The 25935-nt window shown below is 48.0% G+C and overlaps 1 protein-coding gene across 2 annotated transcripts in view; it reads left to right on the forward strand.

The window, feature by feature from the left end:
* Kcnq1 (potassium voltage-gated channel subfamily Q member 1) overlaps positions 1-25935 on the forward strand; it is a 331420-nt gene that overhangs the window by 244770 nt on the left and 60715 nt on the right. For both annotated transcript variants that reach the window (XM_055614763.1, XM_055614764.1), the window contains exons 12-15: positions 17049-17124; positions 20978-21072; positions 21647-21693; positions 22549-22610. In XM_055614763.1, the coding sequence (XP_055470738.1) occupies positions 17049-17124; positions 20978-21072; positions 21647-21693; positions 22549-22610 (280 nt within the window). The remainder of the gene's footprint in view (positions 1-17048; positions 17125-20977; positions 21073-21646; positions 21694-22548; positions 22611-25935) is intronic.

Consider the following 25935-nt stretch of genomic DNA (forward strand, 5'->3'; position numbering starts at 1 on the left):
ATAGATAGATAGATAGATAGATAGATAGATAGATAGATAGATAGATAGATAAAATTATAAATAAAGAGCCTCAGAAAGCCTGAGACATAGGGCCTTGGAGGCCACCAGAGCTCACAATGGAGACCTTCCCTCCCTCCCCAACACCAAGCTCATTTCATTAGTGTTCAGAATAGGCTAAACCTCTACCCATCCCTTTCTGGACCTTGGGAATTCTGTGTGAGAGGGACAGGCTACAACCTAATGAAGATCTCAGGAGCTATGATCAGTCTAAGAAAGCAGAAGTCAATAGACCAGCATGCCTCCATCTTGCAGGCTTCTGGGTCTTCACCTTTGGAGAGCCAATTCCCTCTTTGCAAATGTCACCTTGTCATTGATTCTATCCTTGACTGAAGGGTAGCTCTTGGCCCACTCAATTGTGTGACAGGGGATATTCAAGGGTGATGGGGCTTGGTTCAGGCCTCTGAGATGAGAGGAGGCTTTAGGCCAGGTCAACAACACCCCCCCCCCAACCCCACCATTCTTAGAGTGACAGTAAATGGGGAATTCTGGTGAGCATTCAGTTCATAGCTGGGCTTTGAGGGGGGTGAGGTTCTGTCCCAGGCAAGGCTCACAGACCTTGGTCTGATTCCTTCATCTGATTTGGAGGCCCATTCCTTCAGCACCCACAGTAAGGTCCTACGTACTCCAGTTTCCAGTGTAGAGCCAGGACCCACCAGCCAAGTCTAGAAAAGGATACAGGTTCCATGGGAAGGGGCTTGGGGACAAGAGTGGGGAACCTTGGAAGTGGGGGCTGTTAGAGAGGCCTGACCCCAGGGCGTGAGGCATAGGAGGAGCTAGAGATGAGAATGAGCAACCTGCTCTGCTGGGGAAACACGAATCCTGAAAGCTGTTTCTCTTCCCCGTCCAAGGCTGTATGACCTGAGGCCAATAGCTGAGCCTCTCTGGTCTCTGTCCTTATTTGTACAAGGGAGAAGATTTGAGACACTAAACGTGTCTAAAAGCACAGGAACAGTGGCGCCTGGGAAGCTTGCAGCAAAAATGTATTGAAAGGGGTTAAGGGAAGGGGAAGGAACCTAGGCAAGAAGCCAAAAAAGATGCTAAGGGCCTGGATATCTTGCTGGAAGCCTGGGGCAGGGTAGGGTCTGCAGGCTCCCTACCTGAGGCCTGCTGGGTCTAGAGTCAGTGGTGGAGAATTCCATATATTTCAGGGGAAAATGAGATTGGAATAAGTCAGGGCCCTCAGCCCAAGGCCAACCCCTTGGGAGTTGGTCACCTGGTGAGCTTGTGGGTGACCTGGCAGGTTATGGAGTCTGTGGGGAAAACACCCGGATGCATAGCAGAATGTTCCAGAGAGACAAATCCACTCCACCATAGACACACTGTGGCAGATTCACCCAGGATTTTCTGCCCCACCCAGGAAGGCTAGGTCAGAGGTCCCAGATCTGCAAGTCTCACACAGCTTTGGGAGTTTTATGCTCTTGGGTCCTAGTGCTCTGGGTTGCTAAGTCCCTCTCCAGGAGCCCCAGAGAGCTGCCTCCTGAATGCCCCTAGTTTAACTCCTGTCTTTGCCCCTCCTGTTTGTAACCCAAGTGGCTGCTGAGGCCCTGCTTGGGCCCAGGTTGCTGTGTAGTTCACAAGGAAATATGCGCAAATCACTTCTCTAGACATAGCCCATGTAATTCTTCTTAGACATTAGGAGTTTTCTGTCCCTTGTTTTAATCAACAAGTCCCCAATAAGCCATTTCAGTGAGGCCATTACCAATGGCCCCTAATCTCCCGGGGCTGCTGAGCGAAATGGGATCTCTCAGCTCTTTCGCTGAAAACGCTTTTCTTGTTTTCTTTCTCCAATGTGCTGGAAACTGGCCAACTCGCCAGTTCCATTAACTTAATGAGGGCTGACAGTCTGCAACAAACGTCCTCATAATCTCCCCAGGACTGAAACAGGGTCCTCCCCAGCGCTTGTTCATACCCCAACCTTCCTGGCTTCACCCCAGGATTAAAATGGGTCCTCTCCAGTGCCTGCCCACACCCCAGCCTTGCTAGCTTTTCACCTCTGTGCACCAGGTCCTCCTGGTACAAACCCAGACAAAGACATGTCTCTGCCATTCCTACCCAGCAGCTCCACACAGACTTTCAGGCCATCGGTGTACCCTGGGGCACTGGTACTCTCGTATCCCAGTGGGTCCAGAACTGCTGTGTGATTCTCAGAGCTACCAGCATGACTTGTCCTTGGTGTTCCTTCCTCCCAGGATACTTCTTTATCAGCATGAAAACTTTCATCTATTCTTTCTGCACTCTCTAGCTCCTGAGACTCCCGGAGATCAAAGAGTGTGCTGCAACCAGCTGAGGCCCAGAGTAGCAATAGGTTTGGGGCTTTTGTTATATGGCAGGAGGCTTCCCTCTTCATCCTAGCTTACAGAAGCAACGGGTGCCACCGTTTTGGGAGAGGGCCCAGGCCTGGAACAGCGGTCTCTATTAGCAAAGAAAAAGGAGGGCTGAGCTGACACCCAAAGTGGCTATACATCCTATCCTAGCAACCCCTTCCCCTGTTGTGAAAACACAAGTCTCATTAGTGCCGAGAGCTGTGGGGTGGGACTGAGCACCCACCTGCATACCCAGTGGTCCCAACTCTCAGTCAGGTTAGCAGCTTTCCACCAACCATCCTTTCTGTTATTTGTTCATTTTGCGTTTTTGAGACAAGGTCTTACTCTGGGGCCTTGGCTTGTCTGGAACTCACTATTGAGACCAGGTCAGCCTCAAACTTGTGGCAATCCTCCTGCCTTGGTCTCCCAAATGCTGAGATTACAGGTCTGTGCCACCAAGCCTGAACATTCTCCTTTCACCGGGTACACATCTCCCAAACCAGGCTGCTGTTCTGAGACAACAGTGGTTGTCCTGAATAGGCACTCCTTGAGTGTCACCCTTATTCTTCAGCATGGGATGAACAGTCAAGGAACAGGGTTGGTGATGCCGTGTGCCTGTACATCTGTGGGAGTTACCATATGGGGGTATGAACATGCAGTCTGTCTATAAAAGGAGCCCCTCAGGAACACTCCTGAGGTCAGCATGTGGGCAGGGTGTGTTCAGAAAACTAAGGCACAGTGCTTGGCATGACTATGCTGCCTGATAATAGTTTCCGGGTAACGTGCATTTTTTGTTTTATCTGGCCCTATTGGAACTACACAGAGCTTCCTCAGGCCACCCTGCTACACAAGCTTTATTTCTGTGGGCCACGATGCCTGGATTTCTTACAGCTTTCACCTCTTGCACTCAGCTCTCCCTCTCCCACCCTAATGGTACCAACCTCCTTGGATGAACATTTTCTCCACTCTATCTAGTCTTTTGAAATAGCCCTTAAAAGTGTCATTGTATGACTACAATAATGTCCTTTGTCTTCTTCAGCTCCCCTCTCTGCCTTCCTAGTTACTCCAACTACAGTCAGAAAATATAAAATGGAAAATTCTAGAAATAAACAGTCCATGAGTTTTTAATGGCTTGTCATTCTGATAATTTTATTAGATTCATGCAATCACACTTTGTCCCACCTGGGATATGAGTCGGGGTCCCTGTCCACCATATCCACACAGATTATTCTACCTGTCCATTAGTCACTTAGTAACTGTCTCAGTCACCAGCTCTGCCATCTAGGTGTCACAAAGCTGGCCATTAATTTTGCTTAGTAAAATATGATACAAAAATAGTAAAAATTACACCAGTCATGGTGCTGGCCATTCAGATATGCAGAAGAGAGGCCACAAAGTATGTCCTTTGAATGAAAAGAAGAAAGTTCCTAAGTTAACAAGGAAAGAAAACAGTTGCATGCTAGGTTGCCAAGACCCACAGGAAGACCAAATCTGTAAAACTGTAAAGAAGGAAAAGGAAGTCAGTGCTAATTATGTTGTCTCTCCTCTAGCTACATAACTGCCCATGGCTTTGGGCATCTGCTTGGCATCTTAGAGCATGTGCCTTCTAGATAGGGAAACTGTTACATTCACAGAGGTGCTTGGTTTATGTTCATTTCACAGGGCAGATTGCTACGGTGTCAGCCAGGGGCCCCACGTATGTAGCCTGGTCCCCACAATCACCCCCCACCCCCACCCCCAGCCTCAGCTAGGAGGAATGATTGGGGCTACTTTCACAAACTGGGCTACTTCTGGCTGCCCTGTTGTCTCCAGATTCTGCCTTTCACTCCCTTCACTTATCTGGCAAAGGCAGCCTGTTCTGGGCCTGGGTGTTCCCACTGATGGCCAGGCCCCTTCCTGGTTGGTTCAGCTCCTTAGGAAGCCCTTCCACACCAGCTTCCTTCACTCTTACCAGCTCACTTCCGGGTGTCACCCCAATGGCAATGCTGATGGCATAGGATGGAGTTTACTTGGGGTTTTCTGCTGGTCTTAGAGCAGCAGAGGATAGGGTAGGTCCTAGTATCCTCTGCCCGCTTTACCCCCAGAGCATGCAGCCTGGCCTCAAACTCATTGTGTTGAGGATGACAGTGAACTTCTGATCCTCCTGTCTCTACCTCCTCAGTAGGGAAATTATAGGTGTGCATCACCTGGGTTACATTATGGATGAAACCCAGGGATTTGGTGCATGCTAAGCAAAAGCTTGTCAGAGCCACATCTCCAGCCCCTCAGACTTCTAATCCCATTCATGAGAGCTCTCCCTCAGAACCTAATCCCTTCCCAGAGACTCCCCTTCTCAATGCTACCACACTGGGAAAGTGCATGAGAGTCACAGAGAGATTGCAGTAGAACCACCCAGATCATAACATTCAGACTTAAGCTTTCTCAAATTCATGTCTTTTACATATGCTCGCACAGTCATTGAATCCCCAGAGCCCTGGAAATCTTATCGTATTCCGGTACTGACACAAGAGTCTCTCTCCAGTGTCCAAAATGAGTGAGCCTTGAGTCAGACTCATCCTGAGGCAGATTGGTCTCCAGAGCTATTAGCCTGTGAAATCACAAAGACTATGAGCTTCCAAATTACTACAGTGGGGCTGGCCTGAAGAAGATGTCCCCTTCCAAAAGGAAGAAATGAGCAAGAAGGAAAGAGCAGCAGGTCTCAAGAACATTCAAACCCCAACAGGACAAATAGCACTAACACGTAAGGGCCGAGAATCACTAGTCTTTGTCCCACTTTCTGGGTACACTAAGCCAAGACTCCACACAGCCATGACACTGTGGCTTGACTGGTATATGCCCTATGTCATCCAGGCTGGAGTTCAATGCTAGTGGCTCTGCCACTCTGGGCTTAGGGATAAGCCTACCCCCATGGCTGGAACATTTCTCTTACAGCCCCACCCTGCATCAGCGCTGCCTCAGCTCTGTGGTTCTTTAGGGTATCTTCTGAATCTGAGTGGAGACAGTTCTGCGCTAAGCTCCTATACCCAGTAGACATGGCTCTGTGAAGGCCACCAAGACTTGTCACCCACTAGAGGGGCAGTCACTGTGCCAACACTTCACCTGGCCACTGAAGGCCCAGTTAGGGCATATCAGAGGCCCTAACCAGTGGCCCTTGGGAAGCAGAGGCTTGAGACATAAGGGATTAGGTGGCCCCGAAGCTCTCTGAAGTGCCTCTTGGTCTCTGTGTCACCTGCTCGGGCATAACACTAGGTCCCCTTCTGTCATTCCATGCTCTGACTGCCTCACTTTCTGCTTTCTTGTGAGCATGTGTTTCTGTCTTATTCTTTCTATTTGCCTTGTTGGTTTGAAAGAGAGTCTTACTGTGTTTCTTGCTGTGTAGCCCTGCCTGGCCTGATGCTAGCCCAGGCTGACTTGAACCCTTGGCAGTCATTCTGTCTCAGCCTCCTGAGTGCTGGGATTAGAGGAGTATGCCACCATGCCTGGAGCCACTTCATTCTTTTCTTCCTTCTGGTAGCTGAGTATTTATCCAAATCAATACATTTTGCTTTCCTTGTGATTGCCACTAGCTTGTTACTCTCCTTTCAGTCTGTACTGCAAGCAATCAAGAGAAGGTAAGTAACATCACCAGCAGCACTTTGCTGAGAGATGTCCTCTGTTAAATTGCTTTGTTCATTCCTCAGAAGTACCATCCTATTCAGAGCATGAGGGTCCTGGAACACAGTTGTATGAGGTTCTTCACTACTTGATGGCTCTGTACTTCCACCAAGCCCTCACCAGAACATCCTTTTCTGTCTCCATTTCTGCCGGCATCCTAGCTGTAGCCATTGTCCATCCCCAGGAAGACCGAAGCTGAGACTTACACCCAGCCCATGCTCGGTCTCTCTTCATGTGCTTCAGAACCCTTCTGGCCCCTGTCTCATCCTCTTTCCAACACTGCCACTGTATCTGTCATCAGCACCCATTCTCAGAGTCAAGTTCAGTACTAGCTCTAACTGTGACAAAATGCCTTAGACTGGGTGATTTATAAATAATGAAGATTTACTGTGCACAATTCTAAAGACTGAGAAATCCAGAATCTGGCAGATTTAGTGTCTAGCGAGAACTACGTCTGCCTCTTAGATAGTGTCTTCTGTGTGTCCCGTGGCAGATGGCAGAAGGGCAACAAGAGATAACTAAACCCCCTCAGGCTTCTTGCATAAGATCATTAACCCTATTCATGTGGGTGCCCCTCTCATGACCTAACGTCCTCCCAAAGGCCCCACCACAGTCTCCTTGGAGATAAAGTTTTAGTGTATGCAGACATTCAGACCCAAGAGCCTTGACTCTGGAGAAACAGAATCGCCCTCCTCTTTCAGCTCTGGGACAGTTGAAATGGGTGACCTTTGCATTGCAGCCACCTGCCCCTGAGACCCTGCAGAATGTTAGTGCCAAACAAGAATGTCTGCTATGGCTGGCCCAGGCGGGGGCCCAGTAAGGGGTGGGTCATATCGATGGCTGATATGGACAAAGACATGAGAACCATCCATTGAACACTCTACGTGATGAGACATCACTTAGACCTGCCAAGAGAGTCAAAGTTCACTGTTCTGTTTCTTGATACCGAGCCGTGGGCTATCCTGAGAATGTGGGTATCACTGGGCGTAGCAGAGAGCTACAGCAAGGATTGCAGTATGGAGTGGGGGAAGTCACAAAAGCTGTGCTTTGTCCCCTGGAAGCTTCCCCTGTGATCTACAGTCTGGGGGTTGAGCAGAAGGGATGAGGATGGGCTGCTGTGCCCACAGGGAAAGAATGAGAACAACTTCAGGGCACCCTGGGTGTCTGCCTGGGTTCCTGGGAAAGGGGTTCTCTCCACCCTCTAGAGCTTTCCTACCTCTCTAGTTGAGCTCTCTGCAGAGATCTGCAGGGCAGCCACTCCTGCTACAATGCCCGCCTCAGTGCACATTTCAGCATGGTCGAACTCGGCACAGCCATCATCACCAGCTAACCGTAGAGCATTTCATCACCCTCAAAAGCCACCTTCACCCATCAGCAGTCACTCCCTATACTCCCCGCCTAAAGATCCACCAATCTCAAATTTTCACAACGTGCTGCTATTCAGAGCATTTCATAGAACTGGGACTCGGTGGCATGAGGTCCATCGTGGCTGGCTTCTTTCACCTAGCACAATGCCCTGTGGGTATATTCACTTTGTGATGTGTGTCAAGATGTCAACACTCTTAGCTTGTCTGACTGAATGATATTCAACTGCATGGACAAACCATGTTTGTGTGTTCCTCTGTCTACTGTTGGATTTTTTTTAAATCTATTCTGAATAAATAACGCTACTGTGACAATCACATCTGAGTTCTTATATGAATTTGTGTCTTCATTTCTTGGGATATGTATGTAGAGGTGAGGTTATTAGGTATCAAATATTTTTGAGGGATCACCAGTCTGCTTCTGCTACAGCAGAGGAAGCACATTTGGCTGGCCAGTGTACAGCCACCACTTTGAAAACGTGGCATCACCTCTGAGATGGGGGGAGGGGTCACACAGCCAGTGAGCAAGAGTATGTCTGGCTTTGCACCCACAGGAAACTCTGGTATTCTTATTACCTTGAAAAGTGAATGTGTCCAGCACTATCCATAGGCCTGAGGCCTAGCATTGGCCACACCCTTGTCACGGGAAGGACAGTTAGTAAATGTGATGTTCACACTAAGGAGAACTTTATGACAGCTTACACAATTAAGTCAGTGGCAGACAGCCACGTAAGGGGCTTTCAGCAATGGAGTGATAATACTGAAACAGGGCTGAGCAGCCTTTGCTCAAGTTTACCTACTCCTTTGTTTTGAGACAGGGTCTCACTCTCTGGCCTCACACTCACAGCAATTCTTCCGCCTCCACTTCCAGAGTGCTGGGGTTATAGGCATGTGCAACCATGCCCAGCTCTTTTATTTCATTAAGTCACCAAAATTAGGAAAAAAAAAAAAACAACCCGTGCCTTCTGGAGACGCATATATATGAATATAGATATATATTCATATATATGAATATAGATCTATATTCATATGATTATATATGAAAACAAAAGCCAAGAGATGAAGAACCGAGGATTCAGGTCGGTGGTTACTACAGCCAAGACTTAAGGTTCTCAAGAGCACAATCATGGTGGAGAAGGGGTCCTTCCCGATGAGACACCGATGGAGTCACACTTTTCACCCACTTTCAGGCCTTTTGGAGTGATGGGAAGAGACCAGAGTCATATCTCCTCAGGCCAGGCCTGGAATGAAGGGTTTCAGGCAGCCTCCAGTTTGTCAAGCATTTTTCTCTGATAGCTCATGTTCCCTGGATTCTGTGCAGAAACCTTTACCTAGCCCAAGGCTATGCAGGCATTCTGTGGCCTTTCACAGCCTGATCTCTCCACCTTCCTGCTCAAGGCTTGACAAGCCAGCTTTGCAGCTGCGGTGAGGGAGTAAATTACAGTGTCTGGCTCTTCTTCTGGTGTCCAGGCTTCCGTGATAAGCCCAGAGACCACATATGTGTTTATAACCTCTAAGGTCTTTACTCTTCTCTGGTCGCCCTTCCCACCATGCAGCTTTACTGGGATTTTTCTTGTGCTGTGGATGTGTGGTTTTGCGTATATATGTGCATGCTTTCGTGTAGAAATGCAGGCATGCAGGCCACAGTGCACATGTGGTACTCAGAGGATGGTCTCAGCTGTTTGCTCTGTCTTCCACCATTTACCATGCTCAGTTGCAGGCTGGCTGGCCTTCCAGCTTCCAGGGATTCTCCCGCCTCTGCCTTTTATCTCAAATATGGATGGGAGCACTGGGATTACAGAGATGCACCACTCTGCCTTGCTTTCCGTGCATTCTGGAGAGCCAAACGCTTTCCTTATGCAAGCAAGCATTTTACCCCTGGAGCCATCTTTTCAATTTCCATTTGTTCCGTTTGTTTGTTTGTTTGTTTGAAGACAGGGTTTCAAATAGCCCCAAGTAGCCTCAGACTCCATATTATCCCAGGATGACCTCGAGCTTCTGATCCTCATGTCTTCACCTCCTGAGTACTGGGATGACAGGATGAGTGGCCGTGCCTGGCTTATGTGGTATCAAACCCAGGGCCTCATGTGTGCTCAGCAAGTGCTGTACCAGAGAGGCACCTCTCAGCTCAGGGTGATGCTTGAGCTCTAATTGTGTAACTCTGCAACTTTACCGATGTTTTTCAGAACTGCCGTGGGGATGGTGCTTGGTATTTTCATAAACATTTTAAAATCAAATCGTCCATTTCAAAAGGTTAAAAAAATTAAAAAAAAAAAGATAAGAACAATAGAAGCTGGAATAAGAAATCTGTACCAAAGTTAAGAGAAAATAATCTTGTAAATAAGGGATTTGTTGTTGTTTGTTTCAAACAGGGTCTCATTGTATAGTTCCTGGCTGTCCTGGAACTCACTCTGTAGACCAGGCTGGCCTTGAAATCACAGAGATCTGCCTGTTCCTGCCTCCCAAGTGCTGGCATTAAAAGTGTGTGCCACTCTGCACTCTATTGAGGAGTTTTTAAAAATGGTTTATTAAATGTTTTTAACTTTTATTAATGTTTTGTTAATGTTTTAATATGTATGGGTGTATTTATGCATGCATATCTGTGAACCATGTACATGTAGACCCTTGAGACCAGCAGAAGGCTTCAGGGACCATGGGACTGGAGTTACAGATGCTTATGAGCTGCCATGTGGATGCTAAGAACCAATCCCAGGCCAGGCAGTAGTGGCACATGCCTTTAATCCTAGCACTCAGAAGGCGGAGGTTGATGGATCTCTGTTGAGTTCAAGGCCCCACTTGGTCTACAGAGAAAGCTCCAGGGCTACAACAAAGAAACCCTGTCTCAAGGGATGTAGGGGAGCGGGAACATGGGAGAATCAAATCCAGATCCTCTGGAAGAACAAGCCAGGGCCCTTTATCAAGGAGCCATCTCTCCAGCCCCACAGAAAAGAACACATTACAGCCTCCGTGAATTCAAGTCACCTTCAGCTTCTCACTGGGCATTCAGTGCTTGTCTGCCTATGGCTGTCACCTGGTAGCAATTTTAATAGCTGTATTAGCTTTGACACTATTAGAGTTGGCATCTTTATATTTTGGTCTAATTATTTATTGCTAGCAGATAGAAAGAAAATGGGTTGCTAGCTTTCAATCTTTACTAAAACTAGGCTTGGCCCTCTTCCAATCCTCATCTATTGGCCTCCAGATTTCTGAGATTACATACATGAGCTACCATGTCCATGCCCAACAAGGTCAAGGTTCTGCTAAATCCATTTCTTAATTGTTTTTTGTTTTTGTTTTTGGTTTGGTGTTTTTGTTGTTGTTGTTGTTGTTCTTTAGGTTTTTTTTTTAATTTTTTTATTTTTTCAGATAGGGTCTCTCTATGTAGTCCTGGCTGTCCTGGAACTCAATATAGAACATGCTGGCCTTGAACTCACAGAGATCTACCTGTTCTTCCTCCAAAGTGCTTTACTCTCCTTTTTAATTACATTTTATTTGTATAGGGGAGCCTGCTATAGCATGCATGTGGAGGTCAGAAGACAATTTGCAGGAATCAGTTTCTTCTTATAACATATGGGTTCTGGGGATTGAACTCAGGTCACCAGGCTTGGTGGCAAGCCTTTTTACGCATTGAACCCTTTTGCCAGGCCAATCCTTTCATCCTTTCTCTCTTTTCTCACTTTACTGCACAGGCTGGGACTTTATGGACTCTCTTAGAAAATATGGGGTACACCACCTCAGGAACAAAGTGATTTCTGAAAGATGTGGTATGTGCTTAGTGTTTAGAATTTTCTGTTTGTTTCAGTTTTCATTTTTCTTATCCTTTTTTTTTTTTTAAATTGCATTTCCTACTTTGCTAGTTGTGTTTTTAATTAGGACTAGACCTTGAACTTTATCAAGTGCTTTTCTGCATCTTTTGAGTTGATTATATGTTTCTCCTTGTTCTGTTGATGTGGTGAGTTCTGTTGATTGATTTTCAAATGTTAAGCCAGCCTTGCATAACGGGATTAAGCCTCGCTGATCCTGCATCGTGACATGAGCCCTGGATCGCACTGGCTGATTTTAGAGACTGCCTCCACATCCATGACAGACATTGCCTTTGAGTTTTCTTTCGGGAATATCCTTGTCAGATTTGAGCATCAAGGCCAGACCACTTCATAAAAGCCCCTTAAGAAGCTTTGTATATAGTTTTGAGCTTCTTCCTTACATGTTGGGATGAACTCACTGGTGATGTCATCTAGAACGAATTCTTTGTAAAAAGATCGTTAAAATTTCAAGTTTAATTCCATTAATATTGGGCCACTTGTATTTATTTCTTCTTTTCTTAAAACATGTTTTGATGAGTTAATCTATTTTGTCTATATTATTAGAATTATTTTTGTTCACATTATCTTCTAAATAGACTTTTTTTTTAATGTCTCTAGCTCCACAGTAGTGTTCATTTTTTTTTTTTAACTCCTAACATTTGGGTGATTTGTGATTTCCCTCACCCTGCTCCAATTTATCTTGCTAAATTTCATCAATTTTATTAGTCTCTTTGGAAAGCGAAATGTTAGCTTTGTTGATTTTCTTTAATGCAATAGTCATTTTTTTCTTTCATCAACTTATAGCTTTATCTTTATTATCTCTTTTCTTCTAGTTCCTTGGGGTTTAAATTTGTTGTGTGTGAGTGCATGTGTGTGTGAGTGTATGTGAGGGTGTGTTTAAGTATGTGTGACTGTGTGTGTGTGAACATGCATGTGTGTGTGTATATGTATGTCTGAGTGTGTGTGTGTTTGACCCGAGTGAGGTCTCAACCTCTCCTCTAGCAAACACATTTAAAGCTATACGTTATCTCAGTGTCCATATTTCAATGAACCTCCAACATTTACTTGACTATATTTTTTGAGACATGATTTTTACATTTTTACTATGTTTATTTTTCTGTGGGGGAACATGTGCCATGGCCCATACATGGCGGTCAGAGGAAAACTTTTGATAGTTGGTTCTTTCCTTCCATCATGCAAATCTAGGGGATCAAACTCAGGTCTTTGGGCTAGAAAGCGAGCACCCTCACTCACTGAGCCATCTTGCCATTTTTAAAATCAGCATCTTCCTAGGTAGCCTGGGTTTAAGACTTGGCATCCTGAGTTGCTGAGACTAGGTATACACTCCGCAACGGATTTAGCTGTAACTTTTGATAAATTTTTATTATTCGATTAAAACTCGTTCCTGATTCATAGAAGATTCTTCTTCTTAGACCTTGGTAACTTAGATCATTTAATTTCCAAAACACTTAAGGATTTCCTAGTAATGTTTTTGATTTGTAGTTTTAATTTTATTGTGGTCAGGGGAGTATGCTAAACATGACTTAATTTCTTTGAAATTTGTTGAAACTTGCTTTTAAAACCTAGCGCTTGGTATCTTTGTGAATGCTTGTGTGTGCTGGCCCTGTGGTGGTGTGGTTTATGTCCCTGTCGGTTAGGGTCAGCTGACACACTGTTCATATTTGGCTCTGCCGATGCCTTGGTATCCACAACCAAGAAGGTATATACAAAGCTCTCATCCTGGTTGTGGATGTTCTTTTATCAATTCGTTTTTCCCAGTTTGCTTTCTATGTTTTAAGATTACATTTGTATGTGCATACAGATTTGGAATTGATTTTTTTCCTTTAAACTGACACCTTTTTTATATAGTTGTGTGTGGAAACCCTGGACAACCTTGAGTGCCATTCTTCAGGTGCTGTCCTTTTTTGTTTTTGTTTTTTGTTTTTTTGAGACAGGGTTTCTCACTAGCCTGGAACTTGCCAAGTTGTCCTAGGCTAATCGGCAAGTGAGTCCCAAGGATCTCCCTGTCTTTGCATTCCAGCAACAGGATTACAAACAAGTGCTACTATCCCTGAATTTTTTTTGTTTGGTTTTGTTTTTTAATGGGGGAATCTAGGGAAGGGAACAAGCACTTTACCAGCTAGCCCAGAACTGGTACTCTATAACTCTGAAATTTTCTTTGTCTAGTCTACTGTGCCTGTTGTTAGTTTGCAGATGTCTGTGTTTAGAGAACTAGGCCAGGGTACTTTTTCCTCTCTGCCCCTTTCTTTTTAGTCTCTGTTTGTTTATGCTTTTAGTGGGTTTATATCATCATTTTTAATCCTAACTGATATTATGATCTATTTAATGGAATATTAATTCACTTACATTCACATTCTTTGCCATCTTACCCTTTTTTTTTTTTTTTTTACTATTTTTCTTTTTATTTTTGTAACTACATTGCCTCTTTTATCGGATTACCTATTTCATTCTTAATTTCCACTACTGTGTTGCCCTTTCTTTCTCTCTTTTTCTTTTTTCTTTCTTTAATGTATTTACTTATTTATTTTTGAGAGGGAACCGCAGAAGGAGGTTGAGACAGCATCTCAGACTGGCCTCAAGCCCCTGTGGATGACCTTGAACCTCCTGATCTTCCTGCCTTCCCAAATGTTAGAATTGCAAGCATGTGCCACCATGCCTGACTTTTACAGAATTTCTTTTTCAGTATTTGGAGATAACTTTTATCGTATGGTGAAATCCCTCATCTTTTCATCTACTTTCTTGACTCTATCCATCACAGTTATCTTAAAGTTCTCATCTAGAAAGTCTGATGCAAACCACAGCCATCTATCTACCACTGACTTTGTGGGTCAGACTCTGGGCTGCTTGACTGGGCGCACTCCTGGGGGCAGAACACTCATTTGGTGGCTGAGCAGTGTCAGCCTCACATGCCTGAAGCTGTCAGCTGTCATCCCAACCCTTCAACTCTCCTCCTTCACTCAGCTTCTCTAGCAGGCTTGCTTGGACTTGTCCAGAAGGCAGAAGTTTTCTGAGAGGGTAAAAGTGAAGTCTGCAGGCCTTTTGAGGCTGAAACGCAGAACACATGGTCTGCTTCCATCATGGTGGAAACAGACTCAGATCTTTAATAGCAGGAACAAGAAGGGATTTTCAGCCATCTTTAAAAGCCACCATGTTGATACTTTCCCCAACTCCTCCCAAAACAATGTTCTTCCTCCCTTCAACACGCTTAGAGGTCTCAGCAGTTGTAAACAATACCACACATCCAGGCTTCTGTCCTCTGCCTCTTTTTTTTTTTCTTCTGGTCCTAAAATCAAAACCAAATGTTATAAAAAGTTGATATCACAATGTCATACCTCTGAGTTCTAATTAATAACATTTTACTTTCCTTTCTTCTTCCCTTCCTTCCTTTCTCTCCTTTCCTCGGTGCTAGGAATCAAAGCTAGGACCTAGTTCATGCTAAATAAGCAGTCTTCTATTGAGCTATGTTTCAAGTACCAACCCCATTTTTTTTCCCTTTTTTTTGCCTCAAAAGGTTTATTTATTCAAAGAGAGAGAAAAACAAACAAACAAACAAAAAACCAAAGAACAAGATGTCCATCCCTTGGCTTCTTCCTCCTCTCCAGCTGTTCCTCAGCCCCCCAGGACTGAACCCTTGCTAGGGCCGGGTAGCAGAACAGCCCCTCAAATGAGATCAACAGCATTGAGGGGCATCTCTTCAAAGGAGGTGTTGTATCCCAACCCCATTTTTTGAGACAGGGTCTCACTATGTAGCCCTAACTGGCCTGGAGCTCACTGTTGTAGTCCAGGCAGGCCTCCAGCTCACAGAGATACATTTGCCTCTGACTCCCGAGTACTGGGATTGAAGGTGTGTACCAACGTGCCCAGGTCCCCTGCCTTCTTCTTTTTAACTTTTTAGAGTTTTGTTTATTCTATGATAGAATATATTATATTATATAATATATATTATATAGATGTATGAATGAGTGTTTTGCTTATGTGTATACATGTGCAGTATATGTGTGTCTGGTGTCCTTGGAATCCAATAAAGGGTGTTGGATCCCTAAAACGGGAGTCAGAGATGGTTGTAAGGCACCATGGTGGGTGCTGAGAACTGACCCCAAGACCTTTGGAAGTACAGGCAGCAAGTACTCTTAACGGCTGAGCTATTTCTTCAGGTATGATCTCACTAAGTTGTTTAGGCTGGCCTTGAACTCACTTTGTTCCCTAGGCAGGGCCTGAACTTGTGATCCTCCTGCCTTCTAAATATCTGGGATTATAGGCAGACTTCTAATTTCTTTATCAGCTACCTACTACTGAAGAGCAAACCATAACCAAAGGTTGTGGTCTAACAGTTATTTGTCTTGCTCACAGCTCCATGGGTCAGGGGCTTGGACCAAGCCCTGCTGGAAGGTGGCTCTGTGGTTATGCTTGGGATGACTCAGGCAGCAGCAGTCATCAGGAGCTTGCATAGGGCTGGGTGGTCCAAAATGACTCAGTCACATGCCTACAATCAGTGCTGGCTGACGGCTGGACACCTCCACTCGCCTCCCTGCAACAGCTTCAGCCACACTCCCAACACCTGTGGTTTCCACACACACTGAGCTCCCTAGAACTCTGCAGTCACATTAGGTCACAAGGTCAGCTCAAATTCAAGCAGTATGAAAACAACTCTATCTCCTGAGGGGCGGGCCGCTAGCACTTCAGACTGCAGAATTCATCACACCTGCAGATCTCTGTCTAGAATCTGGTGGGTGTGTGTGTGGGGATGTTCCCTTATTTTTCAACTTTAATGTATGGGCAAAACACACACATACACACAAACAGAAGTTCCAATATTCCTTTCTACAGATGAGTAGATTTTCCTCTAATTTGAAAAAGAAATCTGGGCTAGTTTATGCCTGAGACAATGTGAGGTTTTGTTGGGGACCTTACACAAAAACCTTTGGATGTTTCCTGGGGCCCCATCCTAACCTGCTGTCCTCAGTGGCAAGAGCCTGCTGGCTTTTCTCTGCTTTATTTTTACTCCCTCCCAGCAGCCACTACTGCTCTGTGAGAACGCACAGCTATTTCCAAGGGGGAATTGTGTGAAAAAAGATACCCTGATAGCCTTTGTTCTCTGGAATCTTGTCACTTGTATCCTGGTGGCTCTGGAGCCCAGGCTCACTGTTTTCCTCACAGCCCAGGAAGCCCCACCATCCCATCTGGTGTAGACATTTCCCACACTTCTCTGAGAAGGAAGCACAGCCTGCAGAGTAGGCCGTCTTCCTCTTGCCTCTTGTTTCTGGGCTTGGGGCCCTTTGAGTCTTAACTTTCCCAAAGGCTCCCAGCAACTCTTTTGCCAATGCGGTTTAGTTTGGTCAGATTTGAGCTTCACAGACAGGAGACTCTCGCAGTTTCTCCATTGCCCCGATGCCTTCCAGTCTTATTTCTGTGCACATAGATGTCTGATCACAGGCCTGCTTCCTCCAGTGATGTTTCTAAAAAAGACCTTCTTTCTAGAAGGAGCTTTAGAGGCAAACCAACAAAGTCTCCTGAGCAGTCTCAGGAAATAGTCTCATTAACAAGGCTGTGGTCCTTCCTTCTCCAAGGGCCTTCCCTGTCTCTGCTGTTAGAGGTACAATCCTGACAGCCTAGTGTTGCAGACAGCCACCCCAGGTCTTAGATACATGCAGGGAAAAGGTTCTTCTCCCCGTCGGTGATGCAGCACCCCTCCTTTGCCCCTGTAGAAACTCCTTGCCTCCAGCTTCTCTAGCAACAGGGCAAGCCCTGGATAGTCCATCCATGTTCGGCAGGGGTACCTTTGACATGTGTGGTAGAGTTACCATCAGGAAAGCTGCTCACACTCTGCTCCCCCTCCTCCACAGACTTCGGGAGCACCATCGGGCCACCATCAAGGTGATCAGGCGCATGCAGTACTTTGTAGCCAAGAAGAAATTCCAGGTGAGACCATGCCCTGTGCAACTGACCCAAAGAAAACCACAGTGGCAGTATGCCCTCACCCTTAGATGCCAAGATGCTGTGGCTATAGTCCTTGAATCATCATTATCATCATCATCATCATCATCATCATCATCATCATCATCATCATCATTCCCCAAGACAGCAGGCTCCTCCAAGGACACTGTTCCCAGTCCTCGCCCAGGGACCTTTTATCCCTCCACTTTGATTGTTGGAAGTTAGGAACTTTCTAAGCTGAAAAGTTGCGATAGTGACAGCCTGGCAATGTCACCTGGACAGGAAGTAACATCTGTCCTCAGACAGCTTGGAGCTCTCTGTTTCCTGCCCTACCCACACTGGGTCCTGCAGAGTGAGCAGAGAGGCTCCTGAGGTGGCAAGACTGCAGCTCTGGGATCCATTAGCTGTCAGTATGCCTTTCTCCAGGATTGTTCTCCTGAGGCCCTGAGTCCACAGCTCTTGGAGAATTAAGATTAACAGGCTGTGTTCCTCCTCTGCTGTGGGACAGTTGTAAGCAGAAGCCATGGGGGAGGGGGGGAGCAGAGCCTTATTCCTCACCTTGAGAGCATGTCAATAGAAGCAGCGAGTGGTAGAGGGCATTCTCCTACCAGAAAGTCCTTGTCTTTGGGTGGAGAAGGCTGGGTCAACCTGCCTTAGGACAAGTTGCCCAAGGACAATCTCAGTGGAGACTCTGTGTCTTGTTACAGGCCACACCTACCACACCAGGCTGTAAGATTGACACAGGCTCCCACAGTTCCCTCAGCACAGCCCTGACCCCAGCCCTGAGGCAGCCAAAAGCTCCTGACTCTGCAGGAGGTAGGGACTAAGGCATAGTCCTCATCCCAAGTTGTCTGTGACTGTATTGAGGAGGACAATATTGAAAGGAGCCTTGGGTGACATGAGTCTCACTCACCATAGTCCTGAGCTCAACTGTTGCTGTTCCAGCCTTAAAAACAGCCCTTGGGCTGGCCACTGGCCCTCCTGCCAAGCTCCTGACACTAATGGGAACAGCATGTGGCTCCTCACCCTGATACTGACTGCCACCCTGGTGAGATCCTGTGTACATTCAACAGTGCCATGGTGGCATTCTGCTGACCTCTTGTTAGCCTGCACCCCCTGGTACTGTCCCAACTCAAGTAGACCAAGTTATGTCCAAGCTCCTACAATGCTAGGGACTTCATGTTGTCAAAAGGAATAAAGGTCACACTCAGCAGGGGCCAGAGCCAGGAGGCACCTGGCAATGTGTTAGAAGGGTCCAAAGGCCCTACAGAGATTGCGCTTGAAGCTGTTTCTCCCACTACTTAGTAGCCATGTGCCCCACAGTTCCACTGATGAAGCGCTGAGGGAGAAAGGAGATGAGGCACCTCTTATAGAACCAGCACTTCCTGGGTTGGCAAGGAGCCACAGGAACTCCATGGGGACTCACATCTTCACAAGACAATCTCTCGGGGGCAAAGGAGGGGCTAGGGTGTGGCACTCCTGCTGGGAAGCAGTGTAGCTTAAATTGCTAGTGTTTAAAGTGTCATGAGGAATTGCTAGGTTATGGCAGTCCCCAGGCTAAGAAGTGGGCCTTTGGGTGTTGGAGTAGGTTCTACATGAAACTGTATAGGACCTGCTGGGTTGTATGGGGTTAGAGTGGGTAAGCTCATGACTCTCTTAGGTTCACTCCTAGAATCTGAGTGCCCAGTGAAGCACAGGGACCCTCATGGTTTTTGAGCAGTTCCTGTTTGAGTCAGAGGTCATCTTAGTGGTCCATGCAGACCACAGTTTCTATGGCACAAACATGCCTGCTGACATGTTTGGAGGCTGCGGAAAAAGAGACCCAAAGCCCTGCACTTCCTTTCAGGCCTCAGGACACTAGCCAAGGCCCTAAGAGTGGCTCAGGAAGCTGCCAGAACAGGCCAAACAGCTCCTACCTTTCCACTCTCTGCTTCTCCCCTGTATGCTCAGCCCAGGTGGCAGAGGGGCCTTTTGGGGTATAGAGGCTTCTAAGTAAAGAAAAGTAAGGGTTCTACAATGAGCTGGCTTTATTGCTGGGGACACATGGACAGGTGGTGGCAGCCCTCCAGGAAAGAGTGAGATACTTCTAAAGAGGGAGCTTTGGTGGGAAGGGCTCCACCAGGGTTCCAGGCCACCCTGGTGACCCAGATTTTTTGTCTCAGCCATCCACCCACCTGCTCTCCACCCACCCCTGCTGGCCTAACTGCAAGTATGCCTGCCTGCCTTACTGGCCGATAAGTCTTTGGCCAGCCGCCCTTGTGTCTGACCTGAGGAGCCAGGGCCTCTTAGCCCTGAAAGTTTGCCTTGAGCACCCACATCCACAGTCAGTCAGTCTGGACAAGCAGCATTATCTTGACTCATCTCTGGCTTCCACTGCCATCAGGGGACATTGGCCCTAGGAGAAAATGGAGATGGTCTCTTACACCAGCCCCAGGCAGATTTGACAGAGGCCCCTCAATCCCCAACCAGATCCTGGAGGAGAACTTGGTGGCTCCAAGATAAGTCTCAGCAAGCCTGGAATGCCACTGGGCATGGGTGGTAGGTTGGTGAGGTATCTCTGATCCTTCTGAGTTTTGTTTGCTTGCTTGCTTGCTTGCTTGCTTTTGTTTTGTCCTGGAGCTCACTCTGTACACCAGGCTAGCCTCAAATTCAGAGATACACCTGCCTCTGCCCCCCAAGTGCTGGAATTAAAGGTGTGCACCACCACTGCCTGGCTCTCTGGTCTTTCTAGACAGTGCCCTGCTTACAGTCCCCTACCCTGCTCCTGCAGGCCTGCATACTCACATCTCCCCACTATACATTTGATCACATGTGTGTTTGCAGAGGTTATCAAAGGTATCCATGTACACTTGGGCACAGTGGCCCTGAGACTCTCAGGCTGTGCACAAACCAACACAAGTACCTGTCTCCTCATCCAGGCCTGCACTATCTCAAGGTGTAATTTCTGCCTCCCTTGCTCACTTACTCCATGTGACAAAGGCATGCCTAGAGGTGCCACACATTTTCTAAAGCATTTTGGCCCACAAGTCTCTCCCCTATTATTCAGGGCCATTTTGAGTATGCACCGAGGAGGGACCCAGGCCCTGAACTCAATCATGGCCACCTTTGACTGGCAAGGTACTGCATCAGGAGTCCTTGATGTTTCTCATCCTGGGTCTCATTTTATTCTCATTCCCTCCCAGATGTAGCAGAGTAGATTTCAGCAACGCATTTCCCAGGGAAGAGGAACAAGACTCAGTGTCCTGTTTTACAGAAGACAGGAACCAGGCTCAGAATCTGACCTTACAGAAGGGAGGATCAGGGCTTACATCTCCATCTTACAAACGACTGTAAGACAAGCACGGTTCCTTAGACTGTCACAGCTATGGAGGCACAGGGCTAAGGATCTGCCTATGTGCCATCTCAAGCTTGGACTCACAACAGCCCTTGGGTGTCACCCTGGGTGTGGTAGGTCCTTCCTTCATGGGGGCTAGACTCTCTTACGGGAAGTCTGTGCAGCATTGGGAGCTATGTAGAACACATGACGTTCTCCCAGAGAAGCAGCAAGTGTGGCAACAGTCAGTCAATAAGGCCCATGTGAACCGTGGCTCTACAGCGCCATGTCTCTGGCCTGTGAGGCCAGCTCTTCCTGAGGAGACTTGGAACCATAGCCAGTAGAAGGTGGCTAGTTCTGCCAGTGAATTGATGGGAGGCAAAGGCCCCCATCAGGCTGAACTGCTACTTTGTATGTCCTAAGCCATTCCTCCCTGCCAGTGCACCCTACCCCCATTGCTGTCTGAAGTTAGAACTGCACCTACCTGACCCGGGGGAAAGTGACACGTGTCTTTCTGTCCTGCAGCAAGCACGGAAGCCCTACGATGTGCGAGATGTCATTGAGCAGTACTCTCAGGGCCACCTCAACCTTATGGTGCGCATCAAAGAACTACAGAGAAGGTGGGTACAGAGACGGGTGTGGTGACATGGTTCCAGGAGGCCCTGCCCCAGCCTCACAGGGAAAAAAAAAAAAGAGTTCTTAGTGAGACCTACCTCTGGTTTAGCCTCCATCCATGGACCTTCTGCCACTGGGGTGGAGCTCAGGATCCTGACCATTTAGAACCAACATGATCTGAGATTCTGGCTTGAATCTGATTTCCATCATTTGGACCTAGGAGATCAGCTTCATGGGATAGCTTGCAAACCTAGCTCTGTGTATATCATGCGGTACAGCTGGGAGAATGTGACTGCCCCTTCCAGAGACAAGGTCAAAGGTTCAGGGCCTCCCTGTTTTGACTCCACTCATCTCATCTGGGGAAGAAGTCTAAGTATCCTGGCTTCTGCCCCTCATTTTTGAACTTCCTGCCTGGCCCTCTCAGGAGAATGGGCCCATGGGGCCTTGGGTGCCTCTTGGCAAGTCTTGGAATGGCAATGGAAGATACCCCTGGAGTGACATGCTGTCCTCCTGGACACAATGGCAGTCTTTGTGGTGCCCAGGCATCATGTGAGCTGGTGTTCCTCTCTTCTCTCCCAGGCTGGACCAGTCCATCGGAAAGCCATCTTTGTTCATCCCCATCTCAGGTGGGTAGCTGCACTGGTACCTGGGCAGGGCAACCCACAAGAGACTCTCTTTCTCATCCCTTCACCCTTATTTGCTCCTCTTCTTCATCACTAGAGCCTCATGCTTGGCAACGTGGCTGTAGACAGGCTATATAATGAAATGTTTTGGCGATGACAGAGCCCACTGTGTCCCTTTAAATGATAGATTTTTAAAAACATTATGGTCAGACTCTGGGTATGGTAATGGGAACCAAGGGCACATTTTTCTGTGATAGAAGGACATGGAATGAAGCGTGGGTAGATAAGCAGCCAGCCCAGAGTTTTGGGGACCATGATGGGGTCCTTTCTAGCTCAGATCTTCAGAATGCATCATAGCATGGTGTGAGCTAGTTCTTGGCTTGGTGGGAATCCTCAGGTCCTCAGGACATGGGGCTAGCCACACCAGGGAATGACAAAGCAAGGCACATTCCTGGCGATAACACTAGCTGAGGTTCAGACAGGACCTTGGGCCATAATCCCAACATTGGGGACGACTGAGGCAGCAGACACCCTGGCCTTTGATGGATCAAAGCCCAGCAAGTATCACAAACCACTTGAGTAATCCCCTGGACTTAGAGTTCTCTGTCCCTCCTAGCAGACTCTCAGGAGTTCCAAAGCCAGGAGGAGCAAGGCTGGAGCCCAGATCCACTCTGTGATTATAGTGCCTCCCCTGCCCTCAACGCCTGGTGTTCTGCCCATGAGAGTTTTTTAAAGAATGTCTTGCAGATTCAAGCCTTTGCCCACCCCTAGCTACTGATTTCCCCTGTCTTCCACTCCCTAGTGTCCATCCAGGCTCATCCACAGTGCATTTCCCTGACTTTGTGTTTTACCCCATAGAAAAGAGCAAGGACCGGGGCAGCAACACCATCGGTGCCCGTCTGAACAGGGTGGAAGACAAGGTAGGCTCTTGCATCAACTGTCAGCTCTGATAGTCACCATCCTTGGCCAGTGCAGTGCCCGGGTGCCCCACCTCGGTCCGCGCTCCTCTTGTCTCCTCCATGGAGTTCTTGAAAAGCACTATGCACCCTGGGTAGGCAGCACCCTTCACAGTTGTATGCTTGGAATAATCAGAAGCCTGTTGGCTGCTTCTGCCTGGTGCCCCAAGGCCTGTGGCCCTGACTCTGCCCTGGGAAGGAAAGTGAGATCTCAAAGCCAGACACACTGAAGCCTTAAACATGACCTGGCTCTTTCCCTCTGCTCTTTACCCTCTACTCTAAGAGCCTCCTGGCTGTGTCCTAGCCAGGAAGCGGCTGTGGCCAGACTCACACCAGCCTCCCTACAGGACAGCCAGGTCTAAGGCCCTTACTCAGGGTAGGCCAAACCTTCAGAAGACTCGGAACCTGGCTGGGGTTGATTCCTAGATGCTGTCAGCCTCTGCTTAGCCTGAACCTGACTGGTAGGGAAGGTCCAGCTCAAGAGAGATTGGTAGGCTCTGCTGGCTCTGCTGGCCGGGCTATATTTAGGATCTACTACTGTAGGTTCCCACCTAGGATAGAGTGCATACCCTGTGGTAGCTCCTTGTATACTGGCTGCCCACAGTCTCATTTTCCAGAATATCACAGCTGACATTGGCTAGGCCATTAGGCTACTCCATTGCCCCCCAGGTTCTGTGCCCACCATCCTACCTTTCATAAGCCACTGAAAGCTCTGACTCATGGGGGTTGGGGGGGGGCTTTCTTGGGCACAACCCACAACTACTCTTTGAAGTCTCCGCAGTTTGAGGTGTGCTGTTATCTTGCCAGACAACTCGTCTGTATACATGGATTTTATCTGAACATAACTAGCAGGCTAAAAATAGTGGAATTTCAGTTGAGTGTGGAGTGTGGTTGCTGCTGGGTTGCCCTAGCAACGCCTGGGTCTGGCTCTCTTCCAATAGGGGCTGCAACTGGGCAGGTAGGCCAGGCTAGTCTGGCCCACATAGGATAGGCCAGCTTTCATTTCCTAAACACATCCTAGGCATTAGGCTCCGAAGCCCCCTGGCACAAGTGTCCCCCAGCCTATGGTAGCCATGGAACCAGTAAATGGAAGGAGTGTGGTCTGGGCTCCAGATAACCTCTGGGATCCTGGGGGTATGTATGTCCATCACTGAATCTCATTATAGGGTCCGGCCTAACCTGTAGCACCCCTGGCCTGAGTAGGAAGGTACTGTGGCCCTTGCCCTGCAGGCCACCCAATCTAGAACAGAGATCCTCTGGAAGGATGGGAAAGCTACTCAGACGGTCCAATTCGCAAGGCCTAGGCTCAGCGGTAGCTTGGGAGCCTTGTTATTTGCCTATGGGATCAAGAAATACCCTTGGCTTTTCCTCCTCTTTGCACATGGGCCCATTGGACCAGTGACAGATCCTCTGGTTTGAGTCCCCTATCCAACCTCAGATAGCCCCAAGTAGTACCTGGTCAAGGACACCTTTGCTGACCACTCCTACTGCCAGCAGGAATCAGGGAGGTGCCCCCCCGCAAGATAGTACCAGCTTCAAGATAGTACCGACTAAATCCTAGGTATGTGAGCCTTCTCACCCCAGAAATTTAAAAGCAGCATACTGTCTCCAGCTCCAGATAATTTCTCTACTACAAATTCCTGCCCCTATCTAGTTCTACTCCATTCCAACTCTTCCAGCTTTCTCCTTCCACCCATTACCTATAGGACAAACCACCCCTCAAACCCAGACAAGAAACCCCGTGTCTCCAGTAAGTGACAGAAGGTGATAGCTAGTGTCTCCTAAAATCAGTGTCCCCTCCTTTCCAGACTCAATATACGCTGCCTGGCAGCAGTCTAGGGTTAACAATTCTGTGACCAAAGGGGGAGCCTGTACTGGCCCAGGGACAGGGGCAGAAGCAGAACTACGTGCCAGTGTTTCATCAGATCAGAACAAGGGGCTGGTTTTCCAGAGTCCATGGTCTCTGGGAGCAAGGTTTAGGAACAAAGCTAAGCCAGGCGATCCTCAGAGCTTCTGGTGACCTTGGCCCTGTCTGGGCTCTGAGCCAGATTCACAAGGATACTGAGATGCTGCAGCAAACACCTCACGGGCACCGCTCTTCATCTTCACCCCCTGCCTCAAGATGGTTAAGATGGAGGAGTGAGTCCTCTGCCAAGGCCACTGTCCACACTGAACCAAGGATCCCCCCCAGGTCTCTAGCCTGGACCCCCACTATACATCAAGAGGCTGTCAAAGATGCGCTGACCCAAACGGCCCATGGCAGCCTGCCCAGTCCCTTCCCTGTCCAGGACCACTGCCCCCTGTGGGGACAGACCCTGGGAAAGAGCTTTGCTGGGCCCAGAGGGCACGATGGCATGGCCAGGGCCCCATGTTATCGCAGTTATCAACGTAACCATCGGGACCAGAAACAACCCAAGCGCAATCCTGCTGACCTTGGGAAGTAGGGGACAGGAAATCCCTGGGAGCCCAGCAGTCCCAGAGCAGAGCCAGTGCCAGCCAGCCTGGCTGAACCCAGACAGAGTCCCTGAGCTTCCCTGCTGACAGCCTCTCCCTCCCACCCCTCCAGGCCAGCTGCAGGCTGGCCAAAGTCAAGTGTCCAGTGTCCAGCAACTTGCCTAGCTCTGCTTAGCCCCTCAGCTGTAAAGTGTGGCCCACCATAGGCCACCCACATCACAGGAGCTGAACCTCACTCACAAACAGCTGGACCCCACTGGAGGAGAAGATCAGGTTAAGGACCAAGGAAATTTGGGGTATCTACTTGTGAGGGATTCCCAGGAGAGGACAGCTGGTTTCTGACCAGGAGTTTCCTTAGCTCCTGGTATGGCATGGACCCATACCAGGGAGATGTGCCCGTAGGCTCCCTTCATGCAGCGGCTACATACTTTCAGCTTTTGCCATATATTATGGATTTCTTTGTCCTAGAAATCAACTGGTCTCCTGTGGTCACACAAAGAGCTGGTCCACATGGCAGTCACAGATGTAGATAAGAGAAGAACATTTCAGAAGTATGGTGGTCCTTTGATAAATGAGGCTAGAATCAACTCTGCAAGCCAAGGCTGGATATGGGCCAGTTAGAATCAACTCTGAGAGCCAAGGCTAGGTAGGAGCCAGTGGCTACAGCAGTCAGAACAAGTGGCAATTCAAGATGGTCAAGCTGCCTTGTCATCCCTATAACAGAAACCCTAGAGTTCTGCCTCCTGCCCCTCCTACCCCATGTTACCTGGCCTGGGCCCCTCACTGGCTTCCTTAGGGTCCCCTGGCTCTCTGCAGAACCCACACCCATCTCTTC

The sequence above is a fragment of the Psammomys obesus genome, unplaced genomic scaffold (assembly GCF_907164565.1).
Source record: "Psammomys obesus unplaced genomic scaffold, mPsaObe1.curated_primary_1811, whole genome shotgun sequence".
NCBI classification, from domain to species: domain Eukaryota; kingdom Metazoa; phylum Chordata; class Mammalia; order Rodentia; family Muridae; genus Psammomys; species Psammomys obesus.